Below are 23266 nucleotides of genomic sequence, written 5' to 3'. Positions count from 1 at the left end.
GCCTCACGGAGTGATACGTACTGTGCTTCAACATAATATTACCGTATTGTGTGTGTATAACCTCTTTTTAATTTTGGTGGATATTATACATGGTTATGCTGAGGATATGTCGGCCAATTTCCACTGGAAATGCCTTTTGGTTAAACTGTCAGCAAGAAATTTGCATTTGCACTATTAAATTGTTATATAACTAATGCATATAAAAACAGCTGCTTGTTTAAGTGAAAATACATTGGGGTTTTTTTGCACTAATAAAGTTGTGGAGTTGTATCGTTATCGCAAAAAATATCGCTCTAGTCTTTCATGTCTTTATCACGTTATCTTTGGGCGTTTGGCCAGCGTTAAATTGACAGATCAGTCACAGCCTTCAGTAAAATGGGTACAACCAAATTCTTTGGTCAGTTCAGTTTAATTATAATACAAAATTTAAATATTACAGCTCTACTCTGCCATTTCTATAGTATAGACTTTCAATAATTTGAACCCCACAAATAAAAAATAAAAAAATAAAAAAAAGATAGATAAAACAAACAAACTTGACATTCAGCAAGCTGTGGGCTGCTTATGATCAAATGGGGGAAAATGGATGAAGAAAAAATAAGTTAAAAACACTAGAAGTGAAGTAGTGTCTAAATGAAGTGAGGCTCGTCTGAATCCAATGTGACTTGACCTCAAATCTGATGCGGTAGTGAAGTGTTACACTGTCTCTATACACTCTGTGTGGGAAAGTGCCGTCTGAGAGAAATGTATATGGACAGAATTGGTAGCGAGGGTGAGCTACGTTAATCCGCTACTTGAATCCGACATTTTGACTGTGCTTGCTGGCAGAATTCCTGCAGAATTCCTTTTCTTTTCTACACTGTCCTCGTCTTTTGAGCCTTGGGCTGTGTCCATTGGTGTGTTATGTTCAGTAAGGCTACTCAACATTTTGGTCGTTTTGTCACTGATCTGTCGCGCCCGTAACGTGCTGGTGTGTATGGTGGCAGTAGCCCAGACATTAGCACGTGACCTGCTAGCTCTCCCTCATATACTCTGTGCGAGAACCTAACCCAACGTGGCTCCAGCTATAATCCAACCACACGATTGGTTTGGCACAACGCTACTATTGTCTTTTGGTTTTCATGGTGTCTGTGAAAATATGGATGGTGTGAGACTCACACCGTCTCATTTCTAATGAAGTTGCATTGCATTTTATCTTTTTCATTTCGTTGCCAAGCCCTAGCTGTAAGATTAGAAAAAAATGTTTTAAAGTTGCATGTTCGACTGGGCTCTCTGAATACACACTGAAGCCTATCAGCTGCTGTTTTCAGCCGTGTATTTAGAGGTCCAGTGTAGGAGTTGCCATGGGAACTAGCATTACCCCTCAGGAGTAGCTCCAGTGAGTGTACAGTTGCTTGTCCGTGAGAAACGCTTCGGCTGGGTTTTCCAGTTAAGCGGGAGAACAGTAGGAACTGTTGAATTAAGCTGATCATGCCTGCAAGACATGCTTTTCTCCTCTGGCTGTTTGGGAAAGGCAAATACGCTGGAACACACACACACCAAATTCATAGGATAGCTGCACCTCTGCTTTTAAACTTACCGTATTGCTGAAGCCAAGGATTTAAGAAAATGTGTACAGTACTGTCCCTCACAGCCCACCAACACACTTCCCTTCTGTTCAACTCTTCAGTCAATAGGAGAGTGAACTCTCCAGGGCTGTCTTAACAATTGCTATTTATGTCCCGCTCTCAAAGACTTACTCTGTCTGAAGGGGGAAACTCCAATGTTGCCTGACCTGTTTTCTGCAGCGAAAGATCCTCTCTGGTTAGAAGGCAGGCAGTGCTCAGGGCACTCCTTACTGTACGCGCGACGGTGCTCTTCATTCAGCGAGAGCAAAACGTGTCTCTCGGCATCCTTGGAAGGCATTTCAGCTACTATGCCTTGGGAATACGAGCTGTGCTTCAAAACGCAAAGTGCTTTCCATTATCTAATCAGCAACTACAGTTATGATTCAACATTGTAGCTGTAAATATCAATGTAGGCCTTTACACACAGCCTGCCTTCAGCCACTTGTGCTGAATGGTAGTGTAATTGCTAAGTTCTACTTTGACCCCATATTGAAATATTTTAACAGCTATCAAACTTATTTGATCTTGTCATTTATGGCTTTAAGTTGAATGTTTTATTAAACAATATTCCGGTACCGTGAAAATAAAGGTCACCTTACAGCCTGCTCTCTTGAGTTGTAGCTTTCCTTTACAGAAATCTGTAAATTAACTATAATGACGTAAGCTCAGAAATGTACAATTTATCTTATAGCTGAAGCCCTTTGGAATAGGAGGATAAAGACGGACCATGCAGTGTCGCGATTTGTGCACATCGTAACTGTAACAACATCTGGTTAAGCAGACTTGTGGACAATTCTATAAGCTAAAGACTTGGTTAACACATGCTATCAGTTGCAGCTTTAGTTGAGATAAGTAAAGCAAAAATGAGACTGAAAGGTAGAGACTTGATAGAGTGTGTGCAGCTAAAACTGCAGTGACTCAGACTTGAGTGCTGGGAGAAGTGAGATGGAGAGATGAGCGGTGGAGATTTCGATCAGGGTTGTAGAGGAAGAAAATAGATGGTGGAATGGGGGTGGAAGAGACGATGGTAATACTGGAGGGTTAGTTTCGGTTAGGCTGCTAACTGCCTTGTCTTTTTAAATCTTACTCTTAGGGTTATGTCCGCAGCATACAAACCCTGATGCTTTCAGTCTGACTCCAAGCCCAGAGTGGTCGTTTGCTCACAGAATATGTCCATATAAAGATACAGAACCTGCTGTGGACAGTCTTGTGGGGAAGTTAAAGTGTGTGTGTGAGTGAGAGAGGGGGATCTGTGGGGTTATGTGTAGTTCCTTCTCTGCATGTGCAAGCAGGTTTTCTTGTCTGTGACTTGGTCTTTTTGTGTGTTTATGCACATGTGCATATGCATGATGAGTATGATACAAAATTGGAGAAGTGAACTCGCTGTACCCAGCTCTTTGTTGAGCTGAGGTGAGCCACGCAGCCCTCGTGTGGTCAGTCGGCCCTTTTCGGTAACCACTGCCAAAACAACCATTGCACTGCATTGTTACATTGCACATTTCTGGACTGGAGGTAAGCAGACAATAGCTTGACCATAATTAACCCCAGAAACATCTATGTAGTTTACGCTTTGTTTTTTAGAGCTGGAGAGTTATTTACAGTGAGTTATATAATGCTCAAATATCTCACCAGAAATGCATACACCATGAACTGGTGAAGCAGAGACGGGCTCGACATTGAGGTCTGGATTATTGCCCGTGGACACGATGGTGCACATTTCTTCTTGACCTCATGCATCAATGCTAAGATGTAGGTGGACAGACGAGGCCAGCCGGTTGCAGAGACAGACCGATTTATTGCCACAGAAATGAGTTGTATTAAAAAAAGGCTACTTTTAAACTAGTTTCTGGAATGCTTGGTTGACCTGTTGAAAACTGATTTGTACCCACAAGTCTTTTATTTTACTTCTTGCTTAGTTTGCTCTCAGCAAAAATACATTTTCAGGCTACATTACTATAAAATGGCAAGTGCAGAAGTGTTACATGGATGGGTTACAAATCATGTGTTATGGTTGATATTTGTATTTATTTGAGTGGTTGCTTCCTCTAGATTTCAATTTGTGTAAATTAATGACTATCTCATTTGAATCTCTTTTTTCTTCTTTTGTTAAATGTTTGCAAGAAAATAATAATGCTGCTGTAACTTTTGTTCCTAGGGCACACACAGCACACTGAAAGATGCTTTTTACACCAGTTAGTCCATTCATGACAGTTGCTTTCAGCAGTTTGCTTACTGCTCCCATCTATTTTCCAGGTACTGGAGAAAGTGGAAAGAGCACTTTCATCAAGCAGATGAGAATAATCCATGGCTCAGGCTATACAGATGAAGACAAGAAGGGCTTCACCAAACTGGTCTACCAGAACATCTTCACCTCGATGCAGGCCATGATCCGTGCAACTGAGAACCTTAAGATCCCCTTCAAGTATGAACAGAACAAGGTGTGTATTATTAGCAGGCAGAAATGTATTGTTATAGCATTTGGATGGCATCGGTGCATCAAGTACTTGTACTGGCTAATTTGCTGGGAACATGTGTGGGAAGATGGGCAGCAAGCAGATCTTAGTATACATCAGATATTGTGTATAACAGTTAATGTGCCCATTAGTTTGTGAACATCTTTTGACGTTAAAGCCTCTATGTTAGCTTTATTCTTTATTTATATATATTTTTTGAAATGGCATTTTATCGTATGTCATACCATGTCATCAATAATGTTAGCTAGCTTCATTAGCAAGCTGCATCCATGAACTGTGTGGCTGCATCACGCAGATACCTGCTAATGTAACGCTTTCAGCTCTTCAAAAATCACAGACGCTCAGAAAGGTTGGCTTTTCACGATTTATTCCTGCAGAAGACATAAAACACACTCAACAGGTGTCTTCTGATGGTACCAGCAATTGTAGCTCCCTCACAGTGCAAGCGCGCGCTGTGTCGACAGACTTACAATGAACTTTTTAATAAAGAAAAGATGGAAAATAATAATTTCTCCCATTTTTCAGTTTGTCACACTGAACTTGTATACAAAAAAGGAAATCTTATGACTAATAAAATACATTTCACAATCGTATAAAACAAAATAACAGGATAACAGAAGTATCACCGGCTAAACATTTTCCTCTAGTGGACAAATTAACAGTAGCGTATTACATTTCCACTTGCTTGTGCTTTACAGACAAAATGACTGTTAACAAACTCACGTACCTGCAGAAGACATAAAACACACTCAACAGGTGTCTTCTGATGGTACCAGCAATTGTGGCTCCTACAATGTAAAACGACATCACAAAAAGCACAGAAAAACAGTAAATCAAACACATTTCCTGCTATGCGCAGCAACCACTAGGGGGCTGACAAAAGCTTACTGCCAAAGAGCATAAATACGGCAGAAACACTGTTTAACAGCAACCAGCCTTTGTTTCGGTTACACAGAAACTTTCTAATATCAATATGAACCTATATACATCGACATGTACAACTTATGTAACAACATTCACACCAGAAACCATAAAAATGCCAGAGCCTTTCATTACAGAACTTACCCTCACAGTGCAAGCGCACGCTGTGAGGAGCGGAAGCCTTAGCAGCTTCTAAACGTTAGAGTGAGATCCGGTTTCTGGGTTTTCAAAATAAAATATAATAAAAAAAAAAAAGATAAAATTCACACTTAAAATAATAATTAAGAACAGGTAAGTGCACGTTTTTCTGATGTATTTTTAACTCCGTTACACTAAGAAGTAATGACTAAGAAAATACGAGGTTTTCACTCAGGAAAACTGCAGCAGAGACTTCTTGGGTGGGGTTTTACCACACAGCAAGCCATATTATTTGGAAAGGACTGGTATTTTATATAGCACTCTTTTAGTCTTACTGACCACTCAAAGGGCTTTTACACTGCAAGCCACAGTTGGTCATACATTCCATCTCATATCCACGGCCAATTTAGAATAAACACTAAACCCAACATGCTCCCTCTAAGCTGCGCGTGCGCAATTGCGCACTGCTGGGACGGTCCCTGCGCACAAAGTCTGCGTTGCGCACAAATAAATAAATAAATCGAACCTGAATTGAAATTAAAATAAATACATTAACAATTCTGTTGTGTAGTGTTAGTCAGTAAGTGGCTGGCTGCTCCAGTATGGGATTATAACGATGCCACCTTATCCCATAGTCCAGCCAATAATGCGATTCACATTCGCATATACAGCTGATGGGGACTGACAGACGGAACAATTGACGGAAAAAGTGTGGACTTTATACCAGTTTTTAAATGGTGTTGATAGGCCACGTAAAACCAGAATTATGATTAAAAAAACATATGCAATGTTTGTCTTTTTTTTTCCTGAATACTATAGTTGTTCATATTTACTGCGGGAAGAAACGCGTTTTACTAAAACTGCGTTTTATAAGTGAGTAAAAACAACATTTTAATAAACCATGTAACTTGGATGGATTCGATGCTGGCGTGACCACAGTGCACACGTCTGCTGTTGCTCACAGTGGTCCAAGGAACCGCTCAGGGAGTTTGTGTGTTCGCTCCGACACTTAAAAAAATTAGAGGGAACATTGCCAACATGTCTTTGGACTGTGGGAAGAAGCCAGAGCATGCAGAGGAAAGCCATACAGGCGCAGCGAGAACATGCAAATGCCACACAGAAGGCCAGCGAGACCATTTAAATTGGGAACCTTTTTGCTGTAAAGCAACATTGCTAACAATCCAAGAGCTAATTCCATCCTGCATTTATCTGATAAATAATGGCGTTGAAATTGCTCCAGAACACACAAACGCCACGAAGTGGAGAGGCCCAGTTAAGTGTCTCAGATCAGCCTAGTGGACGGATCAGCTACAGTTATCTGTGTCTGCTTAATAGGCCGTGCTGTAAGCCTTTGTAAAAACCCAGATGGGTTTAAAAAATTCAACCTCTGTATCGTGATGAGAGGAGAAATGGGCTGAAACCAAAACACTTTTTGTACCAGGCTCTAAACATGCTTAAAGTTGAGCATTTTACCATGGAAGGCTATAGGGATGGACCTACTTATGGTGCCAGTCTTAGGTGGCCATTTAAAGAACTTCATGTTTTGGTGTTGTGTTGGCTTAAGAGTTTTCCAGAGGTGGAAAATAAATCCACAGTATTCTCCTGTCTGTTAACTCCACATGTGTTTAGGTACTTCAAATCATGAACTTTAATATGAAATAATTTTTAGAAATGCTGTGAAGCATTGCTTAAACGTCTTTTTGTATGTTTTTGTTTTGTTCTTCCAGAACAATGCCCTGGTGGTGCGTGACGTGGACGTGGAGAAGGTTGCATCGTTCGATCAGCCGTACATTAGCGCGATAAAGACGCTGTGGGCTGACCCTGGCATCCAGGAAGCGTATGATCGCAGGAGAGAGTACCAGCTCTCTGACTCGACCAAGTAGTACGTCTGACATTTCATAATTTACTGACTGACCATTTGCCTTTATGTTTAAGCGGTGTGTAAGAATGCATGTTAGAATTTATATTTTTGTTTTCTGAAACTGACACAAAAGTATTGGGGGGGGCAGACGGACGACATCCATTCGGTTGAAGCAAGAGAACAGAATTCAGCAGATGGCACGAGGAGATCTTGGCAGGTTTATAAATGATGGTAGTAATATATAGAGCCAATTCCAACCTGCATTAATCTATTTGAGCCAAATGTGGCTCCTTTGAACAGTTGAAGATTGGGATGAAACTGAAGCTTTGCATGATGCATTTATAGTGTGAGTCTTTTGTTAAGAAACAAACTTGTCATCCCCTTTCAGGGTTTCCATATTTTGTGTTTCGGACTCATCTTAATATGGATTCTATTCATTTTTACACATGAATCAACACAAATGGGCAAGACAAAAGGTTTTTTACACTTAATAAAACAGAAATGTCCATTTGCATGAATACTTGGAGCATTTGCTATGGCAGGGGTCTACCTGTGGCTACGTCATGTCATTGGATAATTGTAAAATGCAAACTCCTAATTATAAATAGCCTCAAGTGTGTGTAGACCTGTAAGAAATGATTGTCAGAGTACAGTTCTGGACAATGAAAATCAAGAAAATTGTAAATGTCAAAGAGCAAAGTAACCTTTGGAAACCAGTCACTTAGTTGGGCCACTCGCTCAAACTGAGGAGTCTGGGACAAAGAACTATCTTTACTAGCTTCTTTGTACATGTACAACCATCACTTTAGTGTTTTACCACGCAGGCCTTTATGGTACAACGGCCAGATCAAAGCTACTCATCTTTAGAAAGATGCTGGACTGTAGGAACTGAAACCTGTGGACACAAATGGGGTCATAAGTAGGGCTGTGCAATGTGACCAAAATCTCATATCCCGATATAAGAATTCTATCGTCCTGATAATGATATAAATCACAAAAATGTAACATTTTCTGTAAATTCTGTGAATCTCGGGCAGCTCGACTTGCGTGAAGTGTTTCCAGCTGCGCGTCATGTAGCTGGAGTCGAGTGTTTTAACCGATGCATGAAACGATACATTTTTAGACATAAGTTGTAACGGCCGCCGTTTTCTTTGTGAGTATTTATTACACGGCGTGCAGCGGGGAAAAGCCTGTTCTAACGTTTGAGTCTAAGGTTTATTTTTTAGCACCTGGCGGCTCTTTTTTACTTCTCATCCATAAATAATCTGCTCTTTCACGTGATTCAGTTTATTTTGAAAAGTCTCAACAGGATCTTGAGCTTTATTGTGAAAGGTTTATGTGGAACATAAACAAGCGGACACGCGATGCTGTTACCGTCGTTGTTGCTAACGACAATGCATAGTCATAGTGTGGTTATATAAAATATAAGAGAAAGAGAGAACTTTAAGAAATTAATATAGCTACTACAGTGACCATCAAAACGATGAAAAAATATTGCCGTAAACAGTTTATTTTGCGACACCACGAAACAAACGATAGCGTAAAATTAAACGATAGACGTTTTTATAGCGTCATCCGATATATATCGTTATATCGAACAGCCCTAGTCATAAGACGTGGGTTCAGACCTGAAGCTAAATGCTTAAAAAAGGATGAAAACGTTTTCTAAAATGCGCGCTAAGCTTGGACAATCAAAGTGAGAGATCTGTACTGGAACAAAGGGGAAATGTAATTTTTCGAATTAAATGGCAATTTACTGCATTTATATCGTGTTACATTCATGTTGGCTACATTCATGTGCACATCTACCCAGCACTTTAAGTGCTTTGGTGCGTGAATGTGCATAACAACGTATGCATTGGTCCCAGGTGGAGTTCAGCATGCTGGATGCTCCGCTCTGCACCTCAGGAAAACAAAAACAAAAGAATTTTTGAATCCATTTTAAAATGAGTCGAGCAACTCGAAAGGGTCTGACAATGAAAGCACTGTTCATGTGCATGTGGTCTTTTACTTGACAGTTGTGTCTCTGTGCATACATGTGCATCTGTTATGTTCCCTCCCCCTTCGCAGTTACCTTAACTATTTAGAACGAATATCAACACCAGGGTATGTACCCACTCAGCAAGATGTGCTGCGGGTCCGAGTGCCCACCACCGGCATCATTGAGTACCCATTTGACCTGGAGAATATTATATTCAGGTACTGGTGTCTAGTGCTCCTGCTGGTGTTACTGGTTGGCTAGCTGCAGAAAAGTTGGTCAGCCAGTTGGAAACCGTCGATGCCGCTATCTCAATCTACACTGTTGCACAGCAAGGCTCAGCACATTCCTGATGGTACACTCTCAAAGACTAGCCTTGAGTTTAAGCCTTAAGCTACAAGACTTTACACACATTCGTTTTAAATTTAACTTTAGAGGATGCTGCTTATCTTTCTAGAAACCTACAAACCTTCACTTTGAGCTCTTTGACAGTGCGAAAAAGTTAAAACTGAGAATTGTGTCTTTTAGAGCTGCCATCAAGGATATCGCTCAATTTCATTTGGAGGGGCGCTAGCGTGAAATGTCCCCCATCCACTCCTAACCCTCGGAAATCTTCGGTTGCATCTGGACTGATGCACTTGCTTTTGGATGGGATATGCTTTATCTGCTGTATGCTTCACTTTCTTTCCTCCCTCTGTCTTTTGTTGTCCTTCTTGTCTCTAGCTATCTAAGTGATCTGGATCGTATTGCTGACCCGTCCTATCTACCAACCCAACAGGATGTGCTTAGGGTTCGAATCCCAACCACTGGGATCATAGAATACCCTTTCGACTTGCAAAGCATCATTTTCAGGTAGAAGACGACATACATTATTTTGACACAGATTTTAAAGGGATTGGGTATACACAATTTGGGTTAAAGTGTTTTGTAAGTTGGTGCTCAAAGTTGGATTATAACCATGATCTATCCTACGGTGCATTATCCTGATATCATTATCAATTAATAAGTCAACAGAAACTTGATCTGCTAGTATATCTACAGCTGATGATCTAAAGATTTAGTCGTTATGGTCAAGTTTATTTTGCAGCATTTAATATTAAGTCAAAAACTGTACACTTGTATCATATCATTAGCAATCCCAGTCTAATTTCATACTATGCATGTGTGGAAATGTGTGATCAGAACCAACTGGACCACCCGCAGCTGACTGATCTGCTTCAGGGTGCAGTTTTTGGTGCATGTCAAGGATAATCGCAGATAATTTGAGCTTCATCTAAACAGCTTTCTCTCCACGACTCTCCGTGACCTCTCGCTCCTTGTAAATGTGAAAGTATTCAGTGCGGGATTTCCATCTGCAGTCTAAAGTAAAGGATCACAAGAATATGTCATCGAACGGGACTGATTGCAAATCGTTGTTTCTATCACTTGCTGTATGTGCTCCATCGTTTCATTACTTCCTTGAGAAATCCTCATGCACTGAAAAACCAGTGCTGAAGATCCTCGTTCAGTTAACAGCATTTTACATTTACTGCAGCTTCTTTACAGTAAAAGGCACGCAATCTGAAATCGAATATTTTAAACACAAAGCAACAACAGTAAAAAGTTGTTTGTACGCAGTTTAAAATTGTGATTTCTGGATTGTATGCATACAATAACTTTGCTTAGGTTATTAATGCTTTTTATTTAGATAAGACTTCGGAGTGGAGATGGAAAGGAAATGGGAGACGGGCATGTAGCAAGCTGGCTGGCTGGTAGTGGAACTGGGTACTTGGTTGTTGAGAGCATTTAAGCCTGTGTAATATGTACCCTAACCAAATGAAGTATAATTTGTAATAAAAATGGCTCGAGATAAATGAGTCACAGGGAAAAAAAATGCTGACAAATGACATTTCTCTAGCTCTGTTTTTTAAACGGCTCGGGCTCCAAGGCTGTATTATTACATCTTAGTCCTCCTCAGTTTCTCTGTAGTCCTGACGTGGAACCTGGAAAACAGGACATAGAAACTAAACGTCTTAGGACCTGCCACCGATACGTACAGGCGCTTCCCTTCCTCCTCCTGTTAAAAAAGGATGAGCAGATTGATGGACCCAGGAAACGCAAGTGATTACAGAAGAGTGCAAATCGATAGGAAGCCATCATGTCAGCTCCCTCCTACGCTTGGCAAGGCTGGAAATAACTCTGCTTGCAATGAGGCTGTGTTGAAGAGGTTCCCAGCAGCCCTGCTGCAGATAGCCAATAGGCTCTACTCCGCTTGGCTGTGCTGATGATGGTGAATCACTGCATGTTCTCAGTGACATCAGGTTTTTTGCTGAGACTGAAGAAGCGTATTTAAAAAAAAATATATGCAAAGGAAAAATGCATGTGAAGAGGCAATAAATGTCAGGTTTTAATGGAAGAATAATCCAATAACAAATTGGTGATTTGGTGATTTCTGCAGTGGAGCATGCAGCGCACTTGATGCAAGACAAGTTCCTCAGCTCAGTTTGTTGTAAACATGATTATATTCTTCACACCTGAGCGTGTGGAGGTCTGCTGTTGTCCAAGTGATGAATTCTCTCATCAGTGGGTGAATAGGAGGCTCATTGAAGACGCAGCGTGTCCCTCAACGTTACACAACAATGCAACAGTTATGTCACCAGGTGGACTCTAAGCTGACTTGCTGCTTGGGAGGACTAGCTACTCATCCATAGTGCTCACATGTGCATCTGTAAGCAATAATCGCACATAGGACTCAAAGGATACTTGCAGCTGACAGGGGTGCTGCTGCAACAAGGAGTCCTTTCATGATGGACCTCTCCATTTTCATCATAATTGGCTTTTCAAGTAATATCCAGCATAGGAGAGCTTATAGAACTAAGTAGGTCACTCATCCTTGCTAGAGGAAAACAAAGGAGGTCATTTAATATAAAGGAGTTTTATTTTAGGCTTGCTTTTGGAGGGCCCCATTTATCAATGCCGTCATTTCTTCTGGCAGACTTGCTCAGTTCACCTTTGTCTCATCAAACTTTCACTGTGTCATATGTTATTTAAATGGAGCTGAGACTTAACTTTCTGGCCCACTTTCATTCTTACAGTGCCGGTCAAAAGTTTGGACACACAAGAATGGGTGGGTGTGTCCAAACGTTTGACCGGCACTGTATCGAACACCAAAGGTTCTTCGGTGTTTCTACATTTTCATTTTCTTGATTTTTATTTTTTTATTTATTTATGTTTTTGGAAGAGCCCAGAGCCAAACAGAAGTGCTTTTCAATCCATGATCCAGATCTCCTGACTAGGGCTGGGTATCGTCACTGATTTCTAGAATCGATTCGATTCTGATTCACAAGGTTCCGAATTGATTCGATCCACGATTCGATTAAATTCGATTTGATTTGAATCTGGGAAATTTTGACAGTCAGAAATATTATAATTCAGATCAGTACATTTACATATTTTTGTATCTATAAAAAGGAAGCTGACACACGCAAGACTTTATCAAAGGTGTGAGCATCACAGCAGATGCCTTTGTGTCAAAGTAGCTGAAGATAAAACACAGAAAAACATGAAGGAGGTTTTCCTGGCCTGGGATTTTATAAAAATATTCTGCAGTACATCAAAAACGAAAGAAAACCATTAATCAACATATGAACATTACCTCTGAAGTTACAGCAGTTTTATTACAGACACAGCGTTTTGCATTTTGCACAGTTTTAAAAAGTTTAAATTTGTTCAGAAGCCTATTGAACAGCAGAAATTAGGTTTTCTTTTCAGAAGTATGTAAATGGAAAAAAAACAGCGGCCAACAGCGCTGTAAACAACGGTAAAGTTGTGCGTAACAAGCAAGCGAATAATGCAGAAAACTGTACACAGAGAGAGAGAGAGCTGTGCATGAAATGTGGTGGAAGCAAAACAGTAAACGTCAAAGAGAATTCATGACGATGTTTATGTGAAGCGTAGTTTGGATCTTCTTTTGCTGCTGGTTCAGTCAGTTTTATTTTTATTGTTTGGAGAGAGATCAAACTAACAGCTTTAGAATCGGCGCGAAAATGGCGTAAACACAAAGCGCGGACCCGCCGACAGATCAGAATCAGCGAGCTTTCGGCTTTCAGCCCCGACCGTGTCCGTGCCGTCAGGTGAGAAAGGCGACATCTCACTGATTCTGATCCGCGGGTCCCGCTGTGCGTTTACGTCTTTGTGCAGAATCCGTGTTCCTGCTCTCATTTACTGTTTTAAATGTTTGGTGGTTGTTGAAATTTTGTGAGGTTTCACCTGAGATTCTGTCATTTCGGACAAAATAAATTTATATTAAAAAATCGATTCAGGATTTTAATGAATCGATTTCACGTTATCCAAGCCAGAATCGATTTTAATCGATAAATCGATTATAAAAACCCCTACTCCTGACCTTAGATTTAAAGCCAACACGATGAGCCTTAAAGAAATTTCCTTCATTTCTTACTTTTTCCCCTTCCTGATTATTTAAAATAATCATTTCCTAATTCTGCATTCTTGTTCCTCCCCACTCTCTGTGCTCCTCTTATATACCTTCACATTTAGCACCTTATTGGCAGCACACACTTTAGTTATACTGCATGGATTCTCTTGCATTGCGCTTTTCAGAGGAAGATGGTGTTGTTTGTATGTGTGCATACACTTGCTTATGCTTCTTTTGGTTCACCTGTCATTAGACGGTGCAAATTCATTTCTTTTTATATTGGGTTGCTTGGCTTGAAATGCATTACTACAATTTTTATTTTGAAATGAGCTTCCGTTGTAACCACCTGACCACAGCGTCCTTGAAATCTATTGACTGGCCACTGAAAATGACAAATTTAGAATCCTCTTTGCACAGATCCATTTTCTGAAATGTATTTCTGTCCTGACGTGCTTCAGATCCGTGTCTTGTTCCTGGCTGAATCACTTCAGGATTGAATATTAATATTTAATTTATTTGTAACGCATGTGCTGAACACGTTTTCAGGACATGCGTACCGCTGGCGTTCTGTGGTTCAGGTCTTATTTGATTAAAGTAGCTCAAAGATTTAACGAATGTTAAAGTGGATGCTGAGTATAATATTTAGTGAGACTTGCAGCTAATTAAAGTTTTTCTTTCCCCTCTGCCCTTCATCCCATCATGTTCCAATCAGGATGGTGGATGTTGGGGGTCAGAGGTCGGAGAGGAGGAAGTGGATCCACTGCTTTGAGAACGTCACCTCCATCATGTTTTTGGTTGCTCTCAGCGAATATGACCAGGTCCTGGTGGAGTCGGACAACGAGGTGAGACAGAGACTTGTAATTTCACACAACATCATCTTAATAAACTTTAAAGTTCGTTTTGATATCAAGATATTTCCAGAATTTTGCGATTGTGAGCAAGCTCAGGTTTGTGTACTTAAATTATTGGGGTGCTTGAATAGTAAGCAGAGCTTATAGTCTTACTTTAAAGTCCACTGAGGTGCCAGTGATGCGAATTTCATCATCAGAAGTTAGTGTGAGAGTTCATGTGGACATCATGTGCCCCGCACACACTCGTCCAGAGAAATTATTAGTTATTATTTAATCAAATAAGCATGCTCCCTAGGCAGTGTGCCTCAACCGCATACATAAGGCTGCTTTTATGCTTACCCCCGTCGAAAACACGGAGTTGCGCATGCTGAAAATTGCAATTTTTCTTTCTAACCTGCGGCGTTACGCTGGGTTGAAGCCACCATCCGCCATTCTAGTGATATTGGTAGACAAGCTCAAAGACACAGAGTAGACAGAGGGAGATGTTACAAAAATGAGACTTTGTGAGGTTCCCGTTTTGACTTCTTCCAATATCATGTGGCGGTTATTGTCTGAGTAGTGATTGGCTGCCCATAAAGTACCGTATTCAATTTAAAATATTACTCCTTACATTCAAAACTATTAATAAATTAGCGCCAAGTTATCTTAGTGAACTTCTCAAACCACATACTCCTGCTAGAACACTCAGATCTGCCACTCAACTACTTCTGACCCAACCGAGATCTCGGCTGAAGTCCCGGGGTGACCGTGCGTTTGCTCTGGCTGCCCCGGTACTGTGGAATACCTTTCCTCTCGACCCCCGTGCATCTGATTCCATTGCACTGTTCAAATCACGACTAAAAACCCACTTATTCAATCTTGCCTTTCCCTCTAGTTAATATTTCTTTTATGATTTTATATTATGCACTTTTATGCTCATTTAAATTCTTGTTTGCTCTGTACCTGTTGCTTTCCTATGTATCAGTGACAGCTACCTGCTTGCATACTTAGCACTTGCTTTGGTCCTATTTCTATTATCCTCCTCCTATTCTCTATCTTACTTGTTAAGCACCTTGGCATACCCTTGGTTTTTAAGTGTGTTTTATAAATAAAGTTTATTATTATTAGTGAAACCTGTTGTTCAGGAGAACATTGGAGCCACCTGTGGCTTAATAGCAGGCATAAATAGAACTGACTGTGTGATGTTGTCACTGTGCGTGACGTGACAAATACTGAGGGTATACTGGCACCTTGAGTATAACAAGAATGACTTTTTAGCCATCAGGTCTCCAGCTGTGCATGTCCACGATGAAGTGCAAGTGCATTTATTTAGATTTTTGCAGCTCACAGCTGTAGGTTTAACTTTTTTGTTTATTCCTGCTGCACTCATCAACTGGTTTCCAGTAAAACACCTCTGCAGCTGTACTATGCAGCGCCAGTTAGCTTGTTTTAACAGCAATAGCTGAGCAGTAACAATGCAAATGAACAATTATTCAATTCAAGAAAGTTTAGTAGGTAGTGGCTCCATCGTGTTGTGGTTAATGCATTTACCTAATGTGCAAAGCTTCAGGACGGGCATCTTTTGTTTAAAAGAAGAAAAACTACCAAATCAAACATCTTCTGTGGTGACCCCATATGAACATAGGAGCAACCAAAGAAGCTTTCGAGAGAGCACTAAGCAGGTCATCAGACTAACGTATGTCTGCATGAATGAGACACAATTGATCAAATCTCTCACAACAAACTGGGCGCAGGTCTTCTGTTTATTTCAGGGATATTTTGCCCGTGTCGTCAGCTTTGGCTTCTGACTGTTCAGATAGAATTATCGCTAATAAAGCTAATGTGATCAGCCTCTGTGTGCCCTCTGCTCCTCTCTGACAACAAACCCTTTCTCTGACCTGGTCATATGATAAACCAAACCCAGCTGCCAGCTGTGACGCTGTACATCAGTACAGCAGCTGCTGCAAGTCAAGTATCCCAGGGTCCAGTCGTCTGGCTGCTCTGTTACCAGTTTAACTGCGCACACGTATAGTGCCAGTTCAGGCACCTCGCTGGACAGACAGATCTACTGGACGGGGATATGGTTTAATTTTTACAGTCATTTTCCCCCTTTTAATGTTCAGACTCTAGGAGGTAATAGCAAACAGCAAACAATTGTGATGCTATTATTAAACTCGTTTAATGAAAGGTTACCAGCTAAGACAAAGCTTGGCAGACTTCAGTGTGCAGAGATTATCCCGCTGTGATGACAAGCTTAAGACTGAGACTTTGACCCTTTTGGACCAGTTCAAGCCTGACGGGAGTTTTCTTTGCCTTTGATTTCATCGAGTCTGTCCAGGATTGTCTCGTGTCTCGCCATGATGTAATGAATGACCCCGCATGAGTAACGCTGGCAAGGACTTTTACATTTAAATCTGAGAGAGGCAGACGATGTCTAATTTTTCTAAAGTGTGTGTGTGTGTGTGTGTGTGTGTGTGTGCTTCCACCAGTGTTACCAATTTGAAAGGATCTTGAGAAAGTGTGGAGAACGTTATGCTGCCTGTAACATTGATCAGCATGGCTGGTTTAGTGGTGGGAGATGATCTGGGGAGGCACATCTATAGAGGGGTGAACACACCTCTGCAGTCTAGTCAACTGCACCCCGACTGCCATTAGGTATCAGCATGAAATCTTTGGACCTACTGTCAGATCCTACGCTGGTGAAGTGGCTCCTGAGTTCCTCCTGGTGCACGACAGTAGCTGGCCCTGTGTGGAGAGACTAAGCAGGCTGTTCCTGGAAGATGAAGGATTTGATACCACTGACCTGCCCCCACACTCGCCTGCTTTAGATCCAACAGAACTCCTCTGGGACATTGTGTTTCGATCCGTCTGACTCTGTCAAGTCGCCACAATGTTGTCAGGCATGCATACAAGAATGTGAGGGCCATGCAAACTGCTGAGTACCGTTTTTGAGTTAGTGCATTTTACCAAAATTTCATTGCAGCATTTTTACTCCTTATGCCGGGCTCACACTGTGCGATTTTTGGCCCATTTTGAGCCGGTTTTTGAGTCGTGCGACCCTTTTGGTGACCGGCCCAATTTTGGCCTTCATCGTGCATCGTGTAGTATACGTGGGGTAACGAGAAGTGATTAACACCTCACGACCAGCTCCCGATCATCAATCGCTTGGTCGCGAGGGTGTCACCGCAGTTTCTCACACTGCGCACACGCAAACACAAATGTCAGCGAAAAAGACGGCGCAGCACGGCAGTGCAGCGTGTGATCTGGACACAAGCGATGGAGGCACTTGTAGAACTTTGGAAAGCTCATCCGAGCCTTTTCGATGTGGCCCCACAAAATTATCACGACCACAACAACCGTGAAAATAGTTGGATGGACATTGCTGCTCAATCACAGCTGCCTGATCATGTTTTTCATTAGCAATTTAGCAAAGTTGATGGCGGTGGTGTGTGTCTGTGTGAGTGAAAGACAGAGAGGGAGAGCGAGCGACAGAATTTCTGTTATAACCTTCATTTTATGGACGCACAGTGTGAGCACTCGGGTCGCATCAGAGCATCGGGTCGTATAGTGTGAGACCTGCATCGTGACCTACGAACTTCTAACCCCTGCAAGTCAATCGTACAGTTTGAGCAGGAGCTGAATCGCGCGACTGAAAAAAATTGCACAGTGTGAGCCCGGCATTAGGCATGAAAGACTGCTGTAGGGTATTGTTGTCACCTGGTTGGCTGGACAGCATGGACGCTGAATTTTGAGCACAAGAACTCAACCAAATTGATGTAGGATTTTCAAGTTGATACCATGAGTACATCTGCTAAACTCAAAACAAGTTCAAATATTGGTGAAGGTCAGAGGTCACCGTAAATATTCTGAAACTATAGATGAGACCTGTTTTTCAATTGAAACCATAAGTGTATCTACTAAAAATCTCCGATTACAAAGCCACTGTTGCCAAAAGCACTTGCAAGTTACACTGTCATCGTTACTGACTTTATTAGAAAGAAACAGAAATGCCATGTAATTGCAGGTTTTGGATAAATGGTTTACAATTTGGTTGCTTTCAGTGTCGAGTGAAGCGTTCTGAACACATCGCTCTCTTTAACGTCCTTGTTTCGTTGTTAGAACCGCATGGAGGAGAGTAAAGCTCTGTTCAGGACCATCATCACATATCCCTGGTTCCAGAACTCCTCTGTGATCCTGTTCCTTAACAAGAAGGACCTGCTGGAAGAGAAGATCATGTATTCTCACCTGGTTGATTACTTCCCAGAGTTTGATGGTAAGGAGTTGACTTGTAAACAAGAGTGTTTCAAAGAGTGAAGGATGTGATGTGCACGCTCGAGGGTTTTACTTTATATAGGAACCTTGCTTTTGCAGTTTATTTTTTTTATTGTAGACTGCCACCTTATGGCCATGATGCTGTACTACAATACAAACTAATATATTCCTGTAAAAAGTCACATCGCTCTCTTATTGAGCAACCTGTCACCCAAGTGTCTTTTATTTTTGTTTTAGTGAATCCTTTCCTCCTCGCTCATTCATAGCGAATACATTTAACTACACCACTCTGTCCTCCTCCCAGGTCCTCAGCGGGACGCGCAGGCAGGTCGGGAGTTCATCTTGAAGATGTTTGTGGACTTGAACCCAGATAGTGACAAGATAATCTACTCCCATTTCACGTGCGCCACCGACACGGAGAACATCCGTTTCGTCTTTGCGGCCGTCAAAGACACCATCCTGCAGCTCAACCTCAAAGAATACAACCTGGTGTGAAGGAAAATTGGAAAGACAGATGGTTAGAGTGCAAGCAAGACACCCACAGCCCCCACACTCAATGCAGTGTCCACATCTGCATGAAATGTACTCGTAAAGAGATGAGCATTGCTTTGTGCTTTTACCAGACCAACACTATCCATATTCTGCCCTCTCTCTTCACTCAGACCCTTGGTTGCTGTTTTGCCCAGTTTTAAGGACTCTGTTTTTTTTTTTGGTTTTATTAACTGCTTGTCTTGCACAATCACACATGAAACACATTCAGATATAACACTCCCTCCATTTGTCACCTCTTGGGAGGTTGTTCTCTACTCCGGCGCCCCTCGTTCGGCCCACGTTTTTCTTTCTCTACACTACAGTCTCACTTGCGCTCGTGTGTCAGAGGTGGGTAGAGGACCATCTCCCGGTAGACTAAGCTTTTACGGACAAAGGGCTCTCTCCCATAGTTATTTAACCCATGCATGCTATACACTACAGCCTGAGGGCTTGAGGCCAGGTGGCACACACTGGACTCTGCTCATCTGCAGAGGGTAACGAATTAATCAGACAGTGCTGGGGTGCAGAGAGGTACTTGGTTCTCCTGGGTCTTGAATTGTCCATGATGTGTTCTTTTAACTCTTTCTGGGGGGTTACGTGCCCTAAATGAGAGCATAGAAGCTCTGTTGAATGTAAATAAAGTTTTCATGCTGCTCACACAGAGTGAGGGCTACACAGATGACTACATGTTCTCTTTTGACTTTCGATATTTTCATCTATATTAACGTCATTAATTCTTCTGTTGTTCGCTAATTAAACCGATCGACGACTACTCAAAGGAACCCTTTCAGGAGTGGTCAGGTTCTGTTTATTATTCAGTGCCCCTGATTTTATACTGAGACAACACTACCAGTATTTTCCGTACTGTACACCAGCTCCCTTGTAATTCTCTATCACTTTGCCAAATTAAAACCACCTACGTTTTTCTGTAAATACAGTAACATTGCCAGTATCGTTTTAATCCTTTAACTAGTTCAGATACTAAGAAACATATTTGGGAGCTGGTTTTTGCCAAAAACGAAGTGAAGGTTTTCTCCCGAGTCGGATCGTTCCAGATGTTTAACAGCGTAACACCTCACTTTGTGTGGCATTTCTTTATGTTGTCTCAATCACATGTGTAACAGTACTGTGATTTTTATTTGTGTGAGGATAATGTTCTTGTGCACAATGTGTGAATGATGGCATCAGGATAAACTGGTGCAGCAGTCGTGTTTCGGATGAAATAAAGCTTTTGCGCTGCCAGTTTGCTTCAGTCACAACTTTGGTTATGATCATGCAAATAGCTTTTTCCTCTCCTGTAATCGCCTTCATTTTTGCCATATTAATCAGCCAACATTTGATAAAACTGTCACAATCATAAATTTTTCTCTTTTTTTTTTTTTTTTGTATGTCTAATTTATCAATTGGATCTATTTGTTATTGATATAGTAAATGAGACTTTGTCCCTAGTTTCAGCTCTTTTGTTTTTGTTTTTTCAACATCAAAGTTGGGAGTAGATTTTATACTGCTGTAAAATATCAAACTATTTTATGGACAAGTGTTCTGTTTCTAATGATACTTCATATATTTAGTTGTTGCAGTTCTGTTTTTGAAGTGCTTGACATAGGAAAAAGGAAAAAAAAAAGGTTTCTGTGTCAGGTTTGTGCTTTATGCAAATAGGAAAATGAAAAACAGACAAAAAATTACTTGGTGGTTAAATATTTACTGTTCAGAGATGCTTGTACTTTTTGTAATCTTTAAGGATATGCGTTTGCTCTTGGTACCAATCCCATATTGTGCGTCTTGCCCGATAGTAGTTTAAATATTCCATTAAGCCGAGAGTTGACACGTGGCTTCTTTTGTTTTTGTCTTCACTATGTAATTCAGGTAATTTTTCATGACTTTCTCATCACAAGGGCTACTCTTAGCAGCTTTGGTAGAAATGAAAGGAATCTGAATGGTGTAGAGCAAAAGGCGCAATTAATTAGCCTCGGGAGGGTGCCCGAATCAGGAGCGTGTTGACATCCTTTTGAGAGCAGCAGTCCACAGAAGCCTGATAGACGGCTGGTGGCCGTTTAGGTACCCCCCCCCCCCCTAATTTTGTTTTGTTTTTTTACCTTCAAGAGAATAACTAAAGGAAGTTGGGTTTCTTAAGTTGCAATAGGATGTTTTTAGTGTCTTTTCTATTCGACCGTATCACCCAGGTGATCCCCTTATGAATTATGTGCTGAAATCAGCGATGCAAAGTTTTTCTCTGTGCTTTTACATATTTGCCTCTTCATTGGTAGTGTTTTCATGCTTGACTTTGACACTGGCTGCATGGGGACGGGAGGGGGAGAGAGAATGCTGGGATGTTTTGACCTTAAGTGCACATTGAAAGAGGCGGCAGGGTCAGATTAAACTTACCCTGCTGGACTGTAATCTTTACTTTGTTTTAGATGGTAAATGGTTAATCTTTGGTGCTTCAAGAAACATTTCAAAGCCTTTATTTTTGACCCACTTGCCCATGTGATGCTGACTGACTGACTGAAGCTGGCCTTTTGGATGCCACAGAAAGGCACGTTCAGGAAACGCTGTTCCCTTGAGCCGTGGCTTGCAACTTTGAGAAAATACTGTCCTGCAGACGGTAAAAACACAAAACAAAGGTCGCGTTTAGCCTCTGGTGTCAGCACAGTGGCGTCGGTTTCCACTCGCTGACGACGTGGATTTTTACGCTAACACAGAGTCCCATGGTTACACTACCAATGACCAGAGCCGTCAGAAAAGCCGGTTCGGTTATTTTTAAAAATCCTTTTCTTTTATATCTACTTTGCTTTATTCTACACACAATGCATTTTAACAAAGACTCGCATGACAATCCAGTACAAAACGGTGTGCCAAGCAAAGGCTTCAAAAACCTGTTTATAACTTGACCCAGGCCTGTGCAGTGAAAGTTATTGCAGCATTTAATTGAGTCTTACTTGTGGTTTTAGTTTGCAAATGAAGCTTGCATGTTGGGCCTCATTTCTTTCTTCTTTTTTTTTTCTTTTTAAATTGTATTTATTGAAAAACTTGCCAAATGAAGGTACTGAAATGGCCATTGTGTTTTTGGTGGTTGAATATGCTGCGTGTTTACATCTGCCATTCTGCGCTCTCTCTTATCTCCTTTATTTGATTGGACTGTCTATTGTTTCCCTGGGTCAAAGGCACTGAAAATACACCGCTGCGATGGGCCTGCATTCATGCAACTTGTCCATTCAAGCACGCTCGTTGGTACTCTGAGGGGTGTGTGTGTGTGTGTGTGTGTGTGTGTGTGTGTGTGTGTGTGTGTGTGTGTGTGTGTGTGTGTGTGTGTGTGTGTGTGTGTGTGAGAACACTTTAATGGGTGTTGCTTATGCTTGAGGTCCATTCTGGTTTCAGGGATGGATATAGTGATATTGAAAAGCTCTTTGCATCTTTTTTTCTCCCCTTTTTGTAAGGTTGACACACCGTATTTAGGACCACTTGACATGATTTTTCTTTTCAGACAATTCAAATTTTGTGTAGTGGTGTACAAATTGAAAGTAATGTATTTTTTTTTGTTTGTTTGTTTTGTTTTAAAGTATACCAAATGTAAATTCTGTACAATGAGTGTGCCAATCCCCTTTTCTTTGTAAAGCCAGACTCTTAACAAGTGCCAATGTTGTGGAAAAAATTCAGAGGACCTGTGGATTTCGTGGTCCAGTTTTTAAAGCAAACACTAAGTGTGTGATTAATTAGCAAAAAGGACAGTTTTATTCTATATTTAAGATTAATGATGAACTGCTGTTTTTAAAAAATAAGTGTCATTTTAACTGCATGCGTTTTTGTCAGGTTGGGGGAGGGAGTGGGGGGTGAGATACTCTATTCATGCAACGCCCTCGAGAAAAGGGTCCTAATGGTTATTGATTTACAGTATTTTAGCCATATTTCTCTATTTGTATGTTTCATTTCAACCACTGTTGCCTGAACCTCATTCATACATGATGATTTTTACATAGCCTTCTCCTTTAAATGTTTTAAATTGGAATAAAATATGTTCCTATACTCTCTTCTTGCATCCCTGTACTTTTATTCTCAAGTATTTTTTTTTAAAATAGTGACTTGAAGATTTCTGAATGCATTTTATCCACATGGATTGGAAAATGATTTGTTGCATAAATACTGCTGCCCTTTGGAAAGCAGCGACCTCTCTCTGCAGTCTTAAGGTAGGATACTGTTTAGTGAAAATGGATATTAACAAACAAGTGCTCAAGTGACTGGG

At 41.1% G+C, this 23266-nt stretch overlaps 1 protein-coding gene across 3 annotated transcripts in view; it reads left to right on the top strand.

The window, feature by feature from the left end:
* LOC102790487 (guanine nucleotide-binding protein subunit alpha-11) overlaps window positions 1–23054 on the top strand; it is a 39439-nt gene extending 16385 nt beyond the window's left edge. For 2 of the 3 annotated variants that reach the window (XM_006800435.3, XM_006800434.3), the window contains 6 exons: window positions 3861–4045; window positions 6868–7022; window positions 9703–9831; window positions 14106–14235; window positions 18343–18496; window positions 18800–23054. In XM_006800435.3, coding sequence (XP_006800498.1) covers window positions 3861–4045; window positions 6868–7022; window positions 9703–9831; window positions 14106–14235; window positions 18343–18496; window positions 18800–18990 — 944 coding nt within the window. In that variant the 3' untranslated portion in view covers window positions 18991–23054. Of the gene's footprint in view, window positions 1–3860; window positions 4046–6867; window positions 7023–9071; window positions 9201–9702; window positions 9832–14105; window positions 14236–18342; window positions 18497–18799 lie in introns of all 3 variants that reach the window. The other variant, XM_087835842.1, reaches the window with a different exon arrangement.
* The last annotated feature ends 212 nt before the right edge of the window (window positions 23055–23266 follow it).

The sequence above is a fragment of the Neolamprologus brichardi genome, chromosome 23, assembly GCF_056152115.1.
Source record: "Neolamprologus brichardi isolate AB-2024 chromosome 23, ASM5615211v1, whole genome shotgun sequence".
NCBI classification, from domain to species: Eukaryota; Metazoa; Chordata; class Actinopteri; order Cichliformes; family Cichlidae; genus Neolamprologus; species Neolamprologus brichardi.
Note: the sequence above shows the minus strand (reverse complement) of the source record. Positions and strands in the feature narration are given on the sequence as shown.